Raw genomic sequence first — 15,211 nt, 5'->3', positions numbered from 1 at the left:
ATGTAGAAAACTGTGTTGCACTGGCGAAGAGAATTATCATTGACTATGACCACAGGGTCCAGAGTTAGGGCAGCCCAATCCGTTCTAAAGTTACCTTCGTCACTGCCATATTTGTTGTCTAAAGGAAAAATGAGTCAGAGCACTGTTCCAGACGTGTGCTTAGACAGTGGTTTAAGAAGAATCTTTCATTTGTACAGTTCTCAAAACTCCTGATTTCAAGCACTGCCTCTTATGCAGTAGCAACGTCCCCGCGTCCCCTCCCGAGAGTGTAACAGAATTAGGGTCTGAGACTTTGTTCATTGATGTTTCTTTAGCATCTCTGGAGATAATAAGCACCTGATAAATACACAGTAAGTGAGGCTATAAATGCTGGGCTCTAGAGTTGTCCAAGAAGAATAAGACCTATTTGGTCTCACCCAATTTAGGAGGGCGGGTAATTTCCATAGGATGTGGTAGGTATCATGATAGATGCAAGGAAAAAAATCAAGGATGTGTTAGCCTGCCCGTCCCAAAGAAGTGTCCCTTTTGCTTGTTCAAGGAAGTCTATGCAGCACTGGATGGTTGGAATATGCCTATAAAGGAGGTGCCATGGAATGCATGCCCTGTCCTATCAAGGAGCTTTGACCTGACCACAAAACAGCACTTAGTTGGGAAGTAGTTTTCCTAGACAGCTTTCCATTTTAGATTGCTTTGGTACTTCTCTGGGAAATAGAATGGAGGGGAGAAAGATGAAGATAAAGAGATCATTGGGAGGTATTTTCCTAGTTGAAAAAAGATATTCTGAGTCCTTTTGTGTTCCAGGGCTGGTGGAGAAAGGTTGTATTCAAGAATATTTAGGAGTCAAAACTGTAAAACATGGTGAATTATTAGTTGTGAAAGTTTGAGACAGGAGAGGAAGTTAAAGGTGATGCAGACAATTTTGACTTTTGGATGGATGGAGGTTCTACCTCAAAAAAGACAAAGGTAATTGGTTTGAGGGAATGGTGCCGTCTATGGAACATTTAAGTCAAAGACTTGGGAGAAAAGAAGACCAGAGATTCAGATCGGGAGCCTTTAGGTAGGTGCAAGAGAGGCCGAGATGCTGAGGGAGAGTGTGCAGAGGGAGGAAAAAAACATACGTTCAGGAAGAACATGGCAGAGTGTCAGCATTTAAGGAGTGGGAACAAGATGAGTCAACGAAGACTGAAGAAATATTAAAAGGGTTGTCAGAGTCCCAGGTGAGGGGAGATACATGGAGTGACTCCGATAACCACAGAGCACAGAAGCTGAATCAGGAGTGATGAACATTCCGAGAACATGTACATTTATCAGTAATTAAGCAGAGTCCTTCGTGTCTCTCTAATCTCACCTCATGACCCTGACTTGGTCATTTGTGTTCTTCCAGCCCCACTGCCTTCTTTGAACTCCTCACCCAAGAGACATTCTTGGCCATCTTAGCGCTTTATACAGGTTGTAACTTCTGCCGGGGATCCAGTCTCCGTGTGTCTGACAGGTAGACACTGAGCAAGGTAGACACTGAGCCGATGAGAATCGCTGACTGTGGGAAGCCGCAGCTCTCGCGAGATGTGGGAAGCCGCAGCTCTTGCGAGATGTGGGAAGCTGCAGCTCTCGCCGCCATTACAAGATGGCGCCGGGCAGTCAGGGCGGTGGCCCATTAAGTGGTAAACAACCACTTAAGGCATGCGCACTGCTTAGATGACGTAGTCACAACTCCACCCTGGAGTATGCAAACGAAGGTTCTGGCGAACGCACCAATCAATAACGAGGGTTCTGGCGAACGCACCAATCAATGCATGGCACGTCCCCGTAGAGCGTATATAAGCAGCAGTAATTTGGGGCTTCGGGGTCTTTTTCCGCATTTGTAAATCGAACCCACATTAAACGCCTGTGGAAGAATCCTGTTGTTACGCGTCTTTTCTTGCTGGCGAGACCTGGCGCGCGACACAGCTGATGAGTAAGTTAAAGCTTCAAAGGCTTTGGATCCATTTTACAATTTTACCCGAAATAACCATTGATGATGCACTCCGTGATGATGAGAGAAGCACACTTGTCTGTCTAGACCATTCTGAGGCAGTATCATTGGATTTCAGTGCATTGATGTGTTCTTTCTTTAAGGAAACATAAAGCTCATGATGACATTAATGTCTCTGGATAATTCTCAAAATAAGTAGGTTTGCTTACTTCTCAGTGCCCTGCATCATTAGTTCTGCCACGTTACAGTATCGTTGCCTAGAGGGGAATTACCTAGACAGCCTCACAGTAAAAGTGACTCTGAATTATTGATTTCACATAGTTTTCAAACTGTGTGTATCTCTCTCACACACACACACACACATATATATATATAATGAATATTGGCATGCATCTTCTATGTCACACATAAACCTCTCTGTGACTAGATAATATACTAGGAGAGAAAGAACCCAGTGTGAGAAATCGAACAATTATTGACAGAATCTAAATATCCCCTAAATGTTAGGGGAAAGACCAAAGAGGTCAAGGAACTCAACTTGACTCCACAGCCAATGCTCATGGAAGCATCTGTCAAGAGATCAGACGCCGGACTGCATTAAGCAAACCTGCTGCTCAAGACTTCTTAAAGTGAAGAGCAAGATGCCTCTTTGAAGACTAAGGTGCCCCTGAATCAAGCCATGGTAATTTCAAACACCTCGTATGCGTTTGAAAGTTGGACACTGACTAAGGAAGACCAAAGAATAGTCGATGTAGTTGAGCTAGGGTGCTGGTGAAAAATACTGACAGGCCCATGGACTGCCAGAATCTGTCTTGGAAGAAGTACAGCCAGAATGCTCCTCAGAAGCAAGGATGGTGAGCCTTTGTCTCGTGTACTTGGGAGATTGGTCCCTGGAAAAGGACATCATGCTTGGTAAAGTAAAGAGGAAGCCCCTTTTCGATGAGATGGATTGATACAGTGACTGCAAATCAATGTGTTCCGACATGAATGATTGTGAGGAAGGTGCAGGACTGGGTGGTGCTTTGTTCTGTTGTGCACAGGGTCACTATGATTTGGAACCAACTTGATGGCACCTAACAACAATATATACCCCCTTAACTGTTTCCTGTCTCTGCTGGAGAGAGATGAGGCAGACTGCTTCCATAGAGACTGATACCTTTTAAAACTCTCTGGGGTAGTTTTACTCTTTCCTATAGCTCTCGTGTGAGTGGCTGTCAGCTTGAAGGCAGTAGGATCCTCTTCATCTTCAGCGCCAATCCTTAGTTCAAGCCTGGCTAACTCCTTACTGGTTTCTCCTTCCCGTAACTAGCACTATCTTCTAAATGAGTCTACTCAGCTGTCACATGACGTTTCCAACATGAGCCTATGACTTCTCGCTCAGAGGTTATCAGAGACTCCCCATTGCTTAAAGAATAAAACCTAAGCAATCTGGTGTCTGGGCCCCCAACGTCTGCAGCCTCACTTCCAGATAACTCCCCATCATTCATCTTTGGCTCCAGTGATACAGAATTGATGGTCCTATCGCTCCTCAAACACACTTTATCTCGGGAAGTTACTTTCTATATAAACTCCTTCCTCCGCACCTGCCCACCTTGCTCATCCTTCAAGTCTCAGCTCTATACAGCTCTCCTGGAATCCCGAAGCTGGCGTAAGAGCTCCTTCTCTGCATGTTATGCATGTATTTGCCTCAACCAAAGTAATGACCCCATTATATCGGACTATTTCTTCCACACCTGACCCCCTAAGCACTGTAAGCTATTGGGGATGGGGGCAGAGGATAGACCATCCATCTTTGACTCGCTAACAACTCACTGGTGTCAAGTCGTTTCCATTCATATTGACCACATAGGGTACAGTAGAACTGCCCCACAGAATTTCCAAGACAGTCATCTTGACAGAAGCAGATTGTTACAAGTTGTCCCCTGGGACATGCTAGTGGCTCCACACAATTGACTTTCTGGCAACAAGTCAGCAAGTGCTCTAACCACTGAACCACCAGGGCCCCTTTGGGTTCTGTGCTGCCTGCCATCATGCCTGCTCCTTCACGTGTAGAATGATCCGTGGGGTCGGGGTCGGGGGAGGAGGGGCGCCTGAAGCTGGTGCCATTCCCGGGCTTTCAACCCAACACACAGCTTCTTTAAGCTCCACGTGTCCTCAGTTAAGGGCTGAGCTGCAGAGGGACGGCTCCCAGCCGCCATCTTCCTTCGCGATGCACGTTCAGCAGACCACCCATCTGCAGGGGACCCGCACACCAGGAAGGCCTGTGGCTCCGTGAAGCCAGCCCTCCACGCAGGACAACGGAGAGCACTTGGCATCTGAAAAATAGGGAGCAGGCGAGTCAACAGAAGCAGGGTGGTTCACAGACAAGCCTGGGATTTTCGGAATGCAGAAGGCTAGACAAGCCAGCTGACAGGCGACCCCATGTGTGTATCAAGTCTTCCAGGAGTTTCCAAGCCCGGTGCACATCTCCAGGGCTTGCTTCTGAGGCGCCTCAGGATGGACGTGGAACTCCAGGGTCTCCACATGACAAGCAGTCCGCGCCACGGAAGCCTTTTCTGTTGGAACTCTCCTCGGCATCTTCCGAACCCTCTTCCCCAGTCGGCAGCCTTCCGTGTATCTGATGTCCCCACTCAGTGTGTTTTCCTCACAGAGGTGAGAGCCAGAGTGTCCTGTTTCCAGAACATGCCACTAGAAACAGTGCAAACAGGAGCGACCATCAGCTTGAGCCTATCACTTTCCTCAAGAAGAATCTCTGGTGCATTAACCTCGTCAACCCCAACGAGGTCGAAGGCAAGCAGACGCAAGGTGAGTGTCGTGTTTCTCTGAAACAGGGATGCTGACACCCTCACACCCCAGACGCAGAGAGAGCCAATTCTGCATGTTGATCAAAGCCTGCTTTGGTTTAGACGAGCACACCAGTGAATTAGTTTTGGAGAGATTGACCCATTTTAAAAAGAAACAATGAGGACAAAGTTAAGTCTAATAAGCAAGTGACTAGAAATAAAGAAAAGCGAATGATAAAAAAGAAAAGGTAAACTCTGTTTATTAACGTGTCATTGTTAACCAGAGTATAAAAAGCAAGATCACTCTTGAGGTGAAAGTACATTATATAAAAACAACATACAAGCTGGTGCTCTCAGTGAGAGAGGATGTATTCATTGAGACAATGCTTCTTGCCAAGTCTGAGTTTTGTTCTTTCCCGTGAAAGGCATGTCGGAGGCAGCACCACCACACATAGTAGGTCTTCCAGAAAGAAATATGAGAAACGTAAACATATTTTCAAACAATCCCAAAGGAGATTCCATCCATGAAGTCTCAAAGTACTCCAGTAAGATAAAATTGGATCCATAAAAACAGACTGTTTTATAAATAGACCATTCATTCATTTAACAAATATTTATTCAAAGTCAAGTGTGTGTCAGGCACAAGGCTGGGTTCTGAGGGTGATGAATTTGTAGACATTGTTTTGCTTTCAAGCTACAGTCCAGTGGCAAAGCGAGAAGACTGTATGGTGTCACGGCTACAGCATTATGGGTCAGCTTGTGGGGTCACATCCTGGCGGGCACCATCATGCTGTGAGATGGTGGTCAAGTTATGAACACTCTCTGTGCCTCCATTTCTGCTCGTTAGAACCAGATTTATAGTACAGTGAGATCGATGAGAGGCAGAATTGGACACCCTGTCTGGTTCTTCTGAGTCTTATACAATTTCCACATTTGACTCTGCAGCCTTACCACTTATTTTAGTGGGAAATATTTGTTTTCCTTCTCTGACAGGTTTCTGCCTTACACAGGTTCAGGCTTTTTCAAGTTTTACTGTATTTGTGAGTATTAATCAGGATAACATGTGTAATCTGCTAAATAGAGCACCTGCACCTGGTAAGCACTCAATGCATCTTTGCAATTAATGGACTTGTGACACGTGGAGGGGTATTTTCTGTGCACTGCATCATGGCAATGTGGTTGAGTGGGGAAAATGATCTCTTATAGTGCCTGCTGTCTCTTTGCAGGAGTCCTGAGACTTGGCAGCTTTGAGGCACAGCTAACAGTGTCAGTAAAGGTGTGCAGGTGCAGAATGGGGAACGACATGTCAGTGAAGGCTAATATAAAATTTCAAACAAAACTCAAATGGGCTAATCAACATCCCACCATTTCAGGAGGTAGCATATAAGCAAGAACCAATGGTGCTGCAGGAGGAAGCTTCAAACTGCGCTGAACACATTAATAAAAGCAAGGCTCCAGGAGTGAATGAAATTCCTATTGAAATGTTTCTGAAAGGTGAAGAAGCATTGGAATCACTCACTCATCTATACCTGAAAGTTTGGAAGATAGCTATTTGGCCAACTGACTGGAAGAGATACATATCTGTGCCCATTTCAGAGAAAGGTGACCCAACAGAATGCCCAAACTACAGTATGATATCACACAAAAGTAAATTTCTGCTTAAGATCATCCAACAATGGTTGCAGCAGTTTATTGACAGGGAACTGCCTGAAATTCAGGCTAGATTCTGAAGAGGATGTGAAACAAGAGATATCACTGCTGATGTCAGATGGATCTTGACTCAAAGCAGAGAATACCAGAAAGATGCTTACATGTGCTTCATTGACTATGCAAAGGTATTTGACTGTGCGGACCAAAATAAACTGTGGATAACCTTGAGAAGAATGGGAATTCCAGAACACTTCATTATGCTCATGAGGAACTTGTACATCAATCAAGAGGTAATTGTGCCCCCAAAGAATGGATACTACATGAATACTACATCAGGAAAAGTGTGTGTCAGGGTTGTGTCATCTCACCATACCTGGTCGATGTATATACTGAGAAGATCATCAGAGAAGCTGGATTACATGAAGAATAATGTGGCATCGGATTTGGAAGAAGGCTTATTAACAACCTGCAGTTTGCAGATGGCACAACCTTGCTGGCTGAAAGAGAGGACGACGTGAAGCCCTTGCTGATGACGATCAAGGACTGCAGCCTTCAGTATGGATGACAACTCATGTAAGGAAGACGAAAATTCGGACAACCGGACCATTAGGTAACATCATGATAAATGGGAAAAGGTTGAAGTTGTCAAGGATCTTGTCTTACTTGGTTCACAATCAATGCCCATGGAAGCAGCAGTCAAGAGATCCAAAGACATGTTGCATTAGGTAAATCTGCTGCACAAGGCTTCTCTAGAGTATTGAAGAGCAAGGATGTTACTTTGTGAACTAAGGTGCACCTGACCCAAGCCATGGTATTCTCCATTGCGTCATATGCATGTGAAAGTTGGATGTTGAATAGGAAGACGGCAGCAGCCTCAATGCATTTGAATGGTGGTGCTGGAGGAGAATGCGGAAAGTACTCTGGACTGCTAAAAGGGCAAACTGATCTGTATTGGAAGAAGTAAAGCCAGAGTGCTCCCTAGAGATAAACACTTTGGAAATAATAGTCAGGAGAGACCAGTCCCTGGAGAAGGACACCATGTTTGGTAAAGTAGAGGGTGTCTAGGAAAAGGAAGGTCCTTAAGGCGACGGATGGACACAGTGGCTGCATCAAGGGGCTCAGACACAGCAACCATTGTGAGGATGGCCCAGGACTGTGCAGTGTTCTGTTCGACTGTGCAGAGGGTCGCTATGGGTCAGAGCTGGCTCAATGTCACCTAACAACAGCCACAATAAATGGCTTCCTCACAAGTATGCTCTGCAATAAGTTTACAGGGCGTTGTCCCATATAAACAACTGTTTTTAGTTGGATAAAGCATTTTAAGAGAAGTTGGGGAGACTCCAAAGATGAACCGAAAGGAAAGACCATAAATCTCGACAAATAAAGTAACCGTGAATTTACAGAAATTGGTGAAAGAAGACTGTAGACGTATCACTGTGCAATAGCAACTTTAAGTTGTGATTTCACATGGTTTGACATGTTCAATTCTTAAGTGAACGACTTAAGTGAAAAGTATTGTGAGAAGATGAGTTAGATCAAAGAGCTGAAATTTCCATCAGTCCTTTAAGCAGGAGCAAAGCAAATGAAGTTGATTCTATGGGATGCGGTGTAACCAGGAATGAGCGTTGGATTTGCTATACAATCCAAAGAGCAAGAGCCACGCGAAAGAGTGACTTCCTGGGGGTCTGCTAGAGCAGGTAAGTGTAAGGCAGAGGGTCAGCTTAGAAGATTCTTGTGCCTGCTTTGGGAAGACTTTCATGGGGCAACCCTGCTGGATTTTCCTGACGGACACAGAACAGTGATGGAGCTTATTAAGGACTTGAAAGAATATTGAAAGTGTGATTGGTGTGGAAAGCTGTGAGGAACATTTTCTATCATGTCAGTGCCCCTGCCCATTCTTCCAGGTTAGCAAGGGCTGAGGAGCCCGTTGGGAAACTTTACCCCATCCGCCTTAGAACACTGCTCATACTTCAGACTTCTTCATTCACCAAACTCAAAGAGCATTTAAAAGAAACACAATGTGAGCCCTCCATGATGCAGATGCTGCCATTCTGACGTGTGTAAATCTACGAGCACAGCATTCTTTGGAGAAGGACTAGGGAGCCGGAGCCTCCTCCTGTGGTGTCTAGACCTAGATTGAAGATCTGTGGGGAAGCAATAGCTTCCCATTTGGATACTTTTGTTGAATAGAGATTTCTATAATTTTACAGCAACACCATTTGATTTAACCATGTGTGTATACAAGGGGACTTCCAAAAATTCATGGAAAAATATGTAATGTGTATATATCTTATAGGCATATATAAAACAAAACAAAAAAACCCACTTCCAGTGAGTCTGTCCAACTCCTAGCAACTCTATGGGACAGGGCAGCATTGTTTTCGAGACTAACTACAGGAATGGAAAGCCCCACTTTCTCCCTAGGACCTTGCAGTAAGCAGACCAATTCATAACCACTATCAACTATATATACATATATATGTAGGGGGTCTCCAAAGATTCATGGGAAAATGCAATGATCTTTTCATGTACTCAGTCATTTGAACAGAACAAGGACGTATCACATGGTTTAAAATCAGGAAAAGTGAGCATCGCAGCTGCGTCCCCTTCACCACAGTTATTCAATTTGTACGCGGAGGCAACAATCTGAGATGCGAGACGGCACGAGGAGCAACACAGCATCCGGATGGGACGAATGCTTAGTAACAACCTGGCTTCCTGAGGATCGCAATCTTTGATATGGATTGCGACTCAATATAAAGAAAACAAAAATCGTTGTAATTGGACCAGTCGGTAACATAATGATAAACGGGGGAAATATTGAAGTTGTCAAGGACTTCATCTTGCTTGGGGCCACAATCAATGCTCAAGAAAGCAGCAATCAAGAAATCAAAAGGTGAGTTGCATTAGGCAACTATGTTGCGCAAGACCTCTGGCAAAGTGTTGAAGAGCAAGCCAGTACTTCAAAGACTAATGTGCCCGTGGACTGAGCCATGGTATTGTCTGTTGCCTCATATGTGTGTGAAAGTTGGATGGACCTTAAATAAGGAAGACTGAAGATGAATCAATGCATTTGAATTATTGTTCATGCACAGAATATTGACAGCATCATGGACTGCCAAAAGAACAAACATATCTGTCTTGAAAGAAGTGTAGTCAGAATACTCCTCAAAAGCAAGGATGGCAAGAGTTTGTCTCGTGTACTTTGGACATGTGATCAGCAGTACCCTGGAAAAGGTTGTCATGCTTGAGAAGGACGCCAAAGAAGAGGAAATGCCCTTGATGAGCTAGATTGAGACAGTGGCTGCAACAATGGCGGAAACAATGGCCTCGAACGTGACAATTGTGAGGATGCATACTTATACATATATACCAACTAACCAAATGTGGCAAAAGGTTCAATGAATTTAGTGAAGAGAAGATAGATACCCATTGTCCCATTCTTTGAACTTTCCTGTAAATCTGAATATTTTCAGAATACAAAGTTAGAAGAGAGATGTCCTATGTTTATGTGGTTGATATTTGAAAACAAGAGTGTCATGACTCAGCCATATATTCAGTGCACAACACATAACACACACACACACATACATACACACACACACACACACACACACACTCAGCTCCAACATTTGGTAAATAGTTCATTGTTGATGTCTGTCTCCATCCGCTGAGCAATTCCAGATGTAAAACTGAGGGGGTAAAAAGTATAGCTTTCAAGCATTTGCTGTTTGCCAACATCTTCATGTCCATGTAGCAGCTCCTGGCAGTGTTCCATATCCCCTCCCTCTACTCCAGTGACCCCCAACTGAACTGCTTCCCAAATAGCTAACACTTGCCCAATGAAGTCTCTGTTCATGCTGTTTCCGTGGGCTGAGACATTGTTCCCATTACTCTGCTAGTCAGTCTTTGAGGCACAAGTCAAAATCTCCTTCCTCCAGGCAAGTTTTCATAGATTGTCACCTCTTCCGTCCATGAACTAGAACCAGTCACTGCCTGCTCTGTGGTCCCCAGACCTCTCTTGACCCACACATCTGATTCTTTCATGCCTGATGTTGCGTCTGCACTAACTTGTAATCCCTGGGAGTGAGCAAGTCGCATTGAACTCGGTGGCAGAGGATGAAGCCCACTCTCCTTAGAGTAACCTACCAGGCTCTCTGTGGTGTGGTGACTGCTTTGGGAGCTTTCTTTTGATGAGCCCCTCGGTGGAACTAGAAGATAAGTCAGTTTCCCTCGGCTGCTTTCGGGGCCCCTCAGGGTCATGGTCAATGGAGGAACCTACTGCTGCCAGGATTCCCGGGGATGCACGTGTTTGTGCCACATGCACCTTTTCCTCTAGGCTGCCACACCAGCTGCCTGCCTTTATGCCTCACCTGATTATGAAATGTAGTCCCTAATTGAACTTCTGAAAGACGACATGCAAAACTCTCGCCTGCAAAGCATTCCTGAGTTTAGCTGACTTTTAGAAGAGACCAAGGCGGATTTACTTCTTAGGTTCCCAAACTTATTTAGCCTACCAATCCCTTTTCAGGAGAAAAAAAAATTTATTCAGTGCTTCTCTGGCAATTAAAAATTTGCAACGTAGCCCATAATTCAGGCTAACATGCATGTATCTGCTTTTGCAGGCACTCCTGGATCATGCCAGCACTCACCAGGGTGGGTGCAGAGCAGTATCGTCCACTTTGGAAAACACTAGCTTACCGCATCATGACACCATGACCTCCCTAGCAGATAAGCGCCGGCCTGCCATGGGCCTCGCTGATGCCCTGCTCCTTCGTCTCTTCCCAGTGTCTCTCTCCTCTTTCTTTCTGCCCTGTCTTCCCACTCTTCTCTTTCTGTCCCAGAAGGACACACTCAGCACTGGCCAGCCCTGGGGACTTTCGTCCCCAGCACTGAGCAAGGTATTAAAAGACTGGCAGTCACAGAATTCCACAGTTTACTCCAAAAGGGGAATTCAAGGGCCACTTGTTATGATCATTTAAAAAATTCCATCATGCATGTGTGCCAAATGGATAGTTCACCATAGGTGGTACCCTGTTCAAATTTTTATGCCTTTGCACATTCTGTTCCTTCTACCTGGAATAGCCTTCCTCCATCATCATCTTGGCAACTAATATTTCCCCTTTCATAACTTCTCCATGTATTCTTCTGTAATCCACAGTAGCTGGCCCACCATCTTTCTCAGGGCCAGCAGGGTGCACGGTGCTTCCTTTTCACTGGGTTGCAATGATCTGTTTCACATGTCTGTGCCAGGCCAGCCCACACCCTCCATAAGGGCACCCATAACATCTCATCGGTCTTGATATTCCCGGCCTCTTTCCCAAATCCTGATCAGTGTAGCAAGCGCTATGTAAGTCATTTCCATCCTAATTAAGATGAGAGTAGACAGGTGCTGACCAGGATGATGGGGAAGATCATATTCTACAAGAGGGAGAAGAGAAATCAGTACAAGGTATGGAGAGATTGGAGAAGCCGTTTAAATTATTGAATACAGAAATGGTGATCTGAAATGTAAACTCCCACGCAATTAACAACAAAACATTAAAAAAAAACACAACGTGAGACTCATGACAAGACCTGAGACTTAAGACCTTTTAAAGGTAAAGAGAAAGTCCTTATAGTGTTGGAAGCAGTACTTGTTTCAGAAAACACCTAATCTGGAACATTTATGAACCTCATAGTGCCACGGGGAGCATGTACCCCACTGGCTGTGACTGTTCTTGAGGCCACTAATCTGAACAGCTTCTGGATTAAAAATCCATTAATAAAATGATTTTAAAAAATCCATTAAAGAGTGAATCCCAGTGACGGATACTAGTGTGCTTCATTGGTTAGAGGAGCTGGTCTCTTGCAATCAACGCAAAGTCTGTTTTCAATGGGGGCTGCTTCCCTCCGGCTGGCTTAGATGTGTGGCTTCTTGGTTCCAAAGTTGTGTCTGCTTATAACAGCAAGGTCTCCCTCGAGCATGATAAGATCGCTTACTCATGGCCTGGCTAAATGGATTTGGTCATCCAGTTCTAAAACTCATAAACAAACATATTAAAAAGTGGCCTACTTCTTTATTTCTTATTTGGATCTAAGTTACATACAATTCTCTCATTTAAAATGTATGATTCTGCTTTTGAGTGTGTTCTTGGAGCCATGCAACCACCACCACAATCTACGCTCATCACATTTTCATCCCCTACCCATCAGCAGGCGCTCCCTAGCCTTGCCTCCGACGCCTCACCTGCCCCAGGCACCCACTAAGCTATGTTGCTCTCTACAAATGGACCTCGGCTGGATTTTCCAGTGAGTGGACTCATATATAGCTTTTTGGTGACCCTCTCTCACTTAGCATAGTTTTTAAAGGTTCATCTCTGCAGTAGCATGTGTTTGTACATTTTTACTGTCAAACAATATTGCGTTGTACAGACCCAGCAAATTTTATTCACCCAGGTTTTGGGTGGATTTGGGGCTGTTTCTCTCTCTCTCTCTCTCTTTTGGGTGGGTGGGGGCTTTTAGGACTAATGCTTTTGTGAACAATTGTTTACTGGCTTTTGTATGGGCATATTTCTTCATTTCTTTTAGACACAGACCTACGAGTAAAATTACTGGGTCATGTGGTAACTCTAAGAGCCCTGGTGGGGTAGTGGTTACGTGTTGGGCTACAATCCACATGGTTGGCAGTTCGAAACCACGAGCAACATCAAGGGAGAAAGACTGGACTTTCTACTCCCATAAGTTACAGTCTCAGGATGAGACTTTCTATTTCCATTAAGATGTACAGCCTCAGAATCCAAAGGGGGCAGTTCTACCCTGTCCTTGAAGGCCACTATGAGTCAGAATTGCCTCGATGGCAGTGAGTAAGGCATTTTACATCCCTGTCATAAAATGAAGAGGCTTCCGATTGCTCATGCCCATGCTTACACTGCCTTATTTTCTGTCTTACTCTTATAGCCATTGCAGTAGGTGTGAAGTGGTGTCTCACTGAGGAATTCCTTTGTGTTTCCCTATTGGCTGATGGGCTTGATGGATTCAATTTTGATGCCACACATTTGTCATGAAACATAAGATTCCATTTTAATATTTTACTTTTGAACAAAGTGGCAAGGAAAATTTATGCAGTTCCATGTCATATTTGGGAAGTGTACTGCATTGACAGCTCATCTTTAAAAAATCCAGACTTGGCTATGTTCACATGAAACTTCAGAGGGAGTTTCAAAGAACCAGTTCCCCACAGGAGAATAAAACACACTCTGTTATTGTGGAGCAGAAGGCAGAGAGTCGAACTGTGCTTCTCTGATTCGGTTTATTTGTCCAAACAGCTTGATTTTTTTCTGTAGACACATCGAAACTCTTCCAAACAGTCTAACACAAGCAAATAGCACTGACATCTGGAACCCAGACACACGGGTTTGAAACAGACAGGCAGGATTCATAATGTGATCCTGACATAAAATGCGATGAACAGAGTGCTTTTGTATGGTGACAGTGTGAAAAATTGTCCTATGAAATCAGAAATCACAGTTTGAATAATGGCTTAAGTCCAGCTGAAATTCAAACACGATTTCCCGTGAGCTGATTTCTTTTGAACAGTGAAAATGTGAACTCTGTACTTCACAGGATGGGTGTGTGGAGGAGAGGGGTCACAATAAAAAACAGGATCCAATTTTGCACAACTCATTTTGAATAATGATTTAAATGTCATATTTAAAGCCAGTCAATCATAAACCAAAACTGAAAAAAAATTCACTGCCATTGAGTCAATTCTGACTCAGAGAGAACAAATAGGCCAAAGTAGAATTTCCCCTGTGGGTTTCCAAGACTGTAACTCTTTACCAGTCCTGCAAATAAAACGCAAAAAGGACAAGTGCGCATAGAACTTCGACTGGCATTTTCCCAGCCAGCCAGTGATGGGAGCCATCAAGAAAGCCTGTGATGTGGAAGTAGACAAGGCATGTGGTCGAATCAGCAAATGGAAGGGAGGATGGCATCGACCAAGCACAGGAGTTCTGTTCCTCTGTGAGCATCCTGGGAATAGGAAGCAAAGAACAGAAACAAGACAGCCAAATCACATGCACAATTTTTAATGACTGAAAAGTGCAATTTCAAAAAAAAAAACACAACAAAGCTTTTAATTTTTAAGCCAGTGTGATGTTGTCATACAGTGATATGTGTATAGGACACTATACAAAGATCTCTGCTTTCTCTGTTCAAGGAATTAAATACAGTAAAATGCACTAAAGATATTTAGTTTTAGTGGAACTTTTTAAACATATTTATTGGCAAATAGACTCATTAGCCATATGGAATGTCTTCAAAGTAAACTGGAGGTTACGTCTAAGGATTTTTAATATTTGTTTATACTGATTCAGACCACAATTTCCTGGACACAAAATAATAAGACAATAACCTCCTACGGAGTTTTCTGATTCTGGAATTCTGTAACACTTCTTGTGAAGTATCAGAGGCATACTGAGAATTTTGGTTAACGATATTGCTTAATCGGTCTTTTTGTGTTTTGTTAGGGATAAGAGAATATAAGATGTAAGCTAAACTTAAGTTGACATGCAGGGTTATTACTTTATTAGATATAATTTTCATACTGCATCATAATAAAATGATCTTTATATTAATTTTTTTAGAGTTTGGGAATACTTTCCAGACACAAAAAATTAAAAGAGCTTTCCCTATCCGAATGCTATAAAATCACCGATACAGGAATTCAGGTAAAGTAATTAACATCTTCTGTTAAAGAATTGTGGTAAAAGTGTAAGCACAAGGGATCGTGATTGTAGGCCACAGTAGGGGAAAAAAGTCTAGA

General features: G+C 43.8%; 1 protein-coding gene across 1 annotated transcript in view; it reads left to right on the top strand.

Annotated features, from left to right (window-relative positions):
* Positions 1-15,211, top strand: part of FBXL13 (F-box and leucine rich repeat protein 13) — a 245,272-nt gene that overhangs the window by 200,234 nt on the left and 29,827 nt on the right. The window contains exon 18 of the mRNA XM_075557360.1: positions 15,033-15,116. Within this exon, the coding sequence (XP_075413475.1) occupies positions 15,033-15,116 (84 nt within the window). The remainder of the gene's footprint in view (positions 1-15,032; positions 15,117-15,211) is intronic.

The sequence above is a fragment of the Tenrec ecaudatus genome, chromosome 9 (genome assembly GCF_050624435.1).
Source record: "Tenrec ecaudatus isolate mTenEca1 chromosome 9, mTenEca1.hap1, whole genome shotgun sequence".
NCBI classification, from domain to species: Eukaryota; Metazoa; Chordata; class Mammalia; order Afrosoricida; family Tenrecidae; genus Tenrec; species Tenrec ecaudatus.
This window is presented reverse-complemented; position numbering and strand designations above follow the sequence as displayed.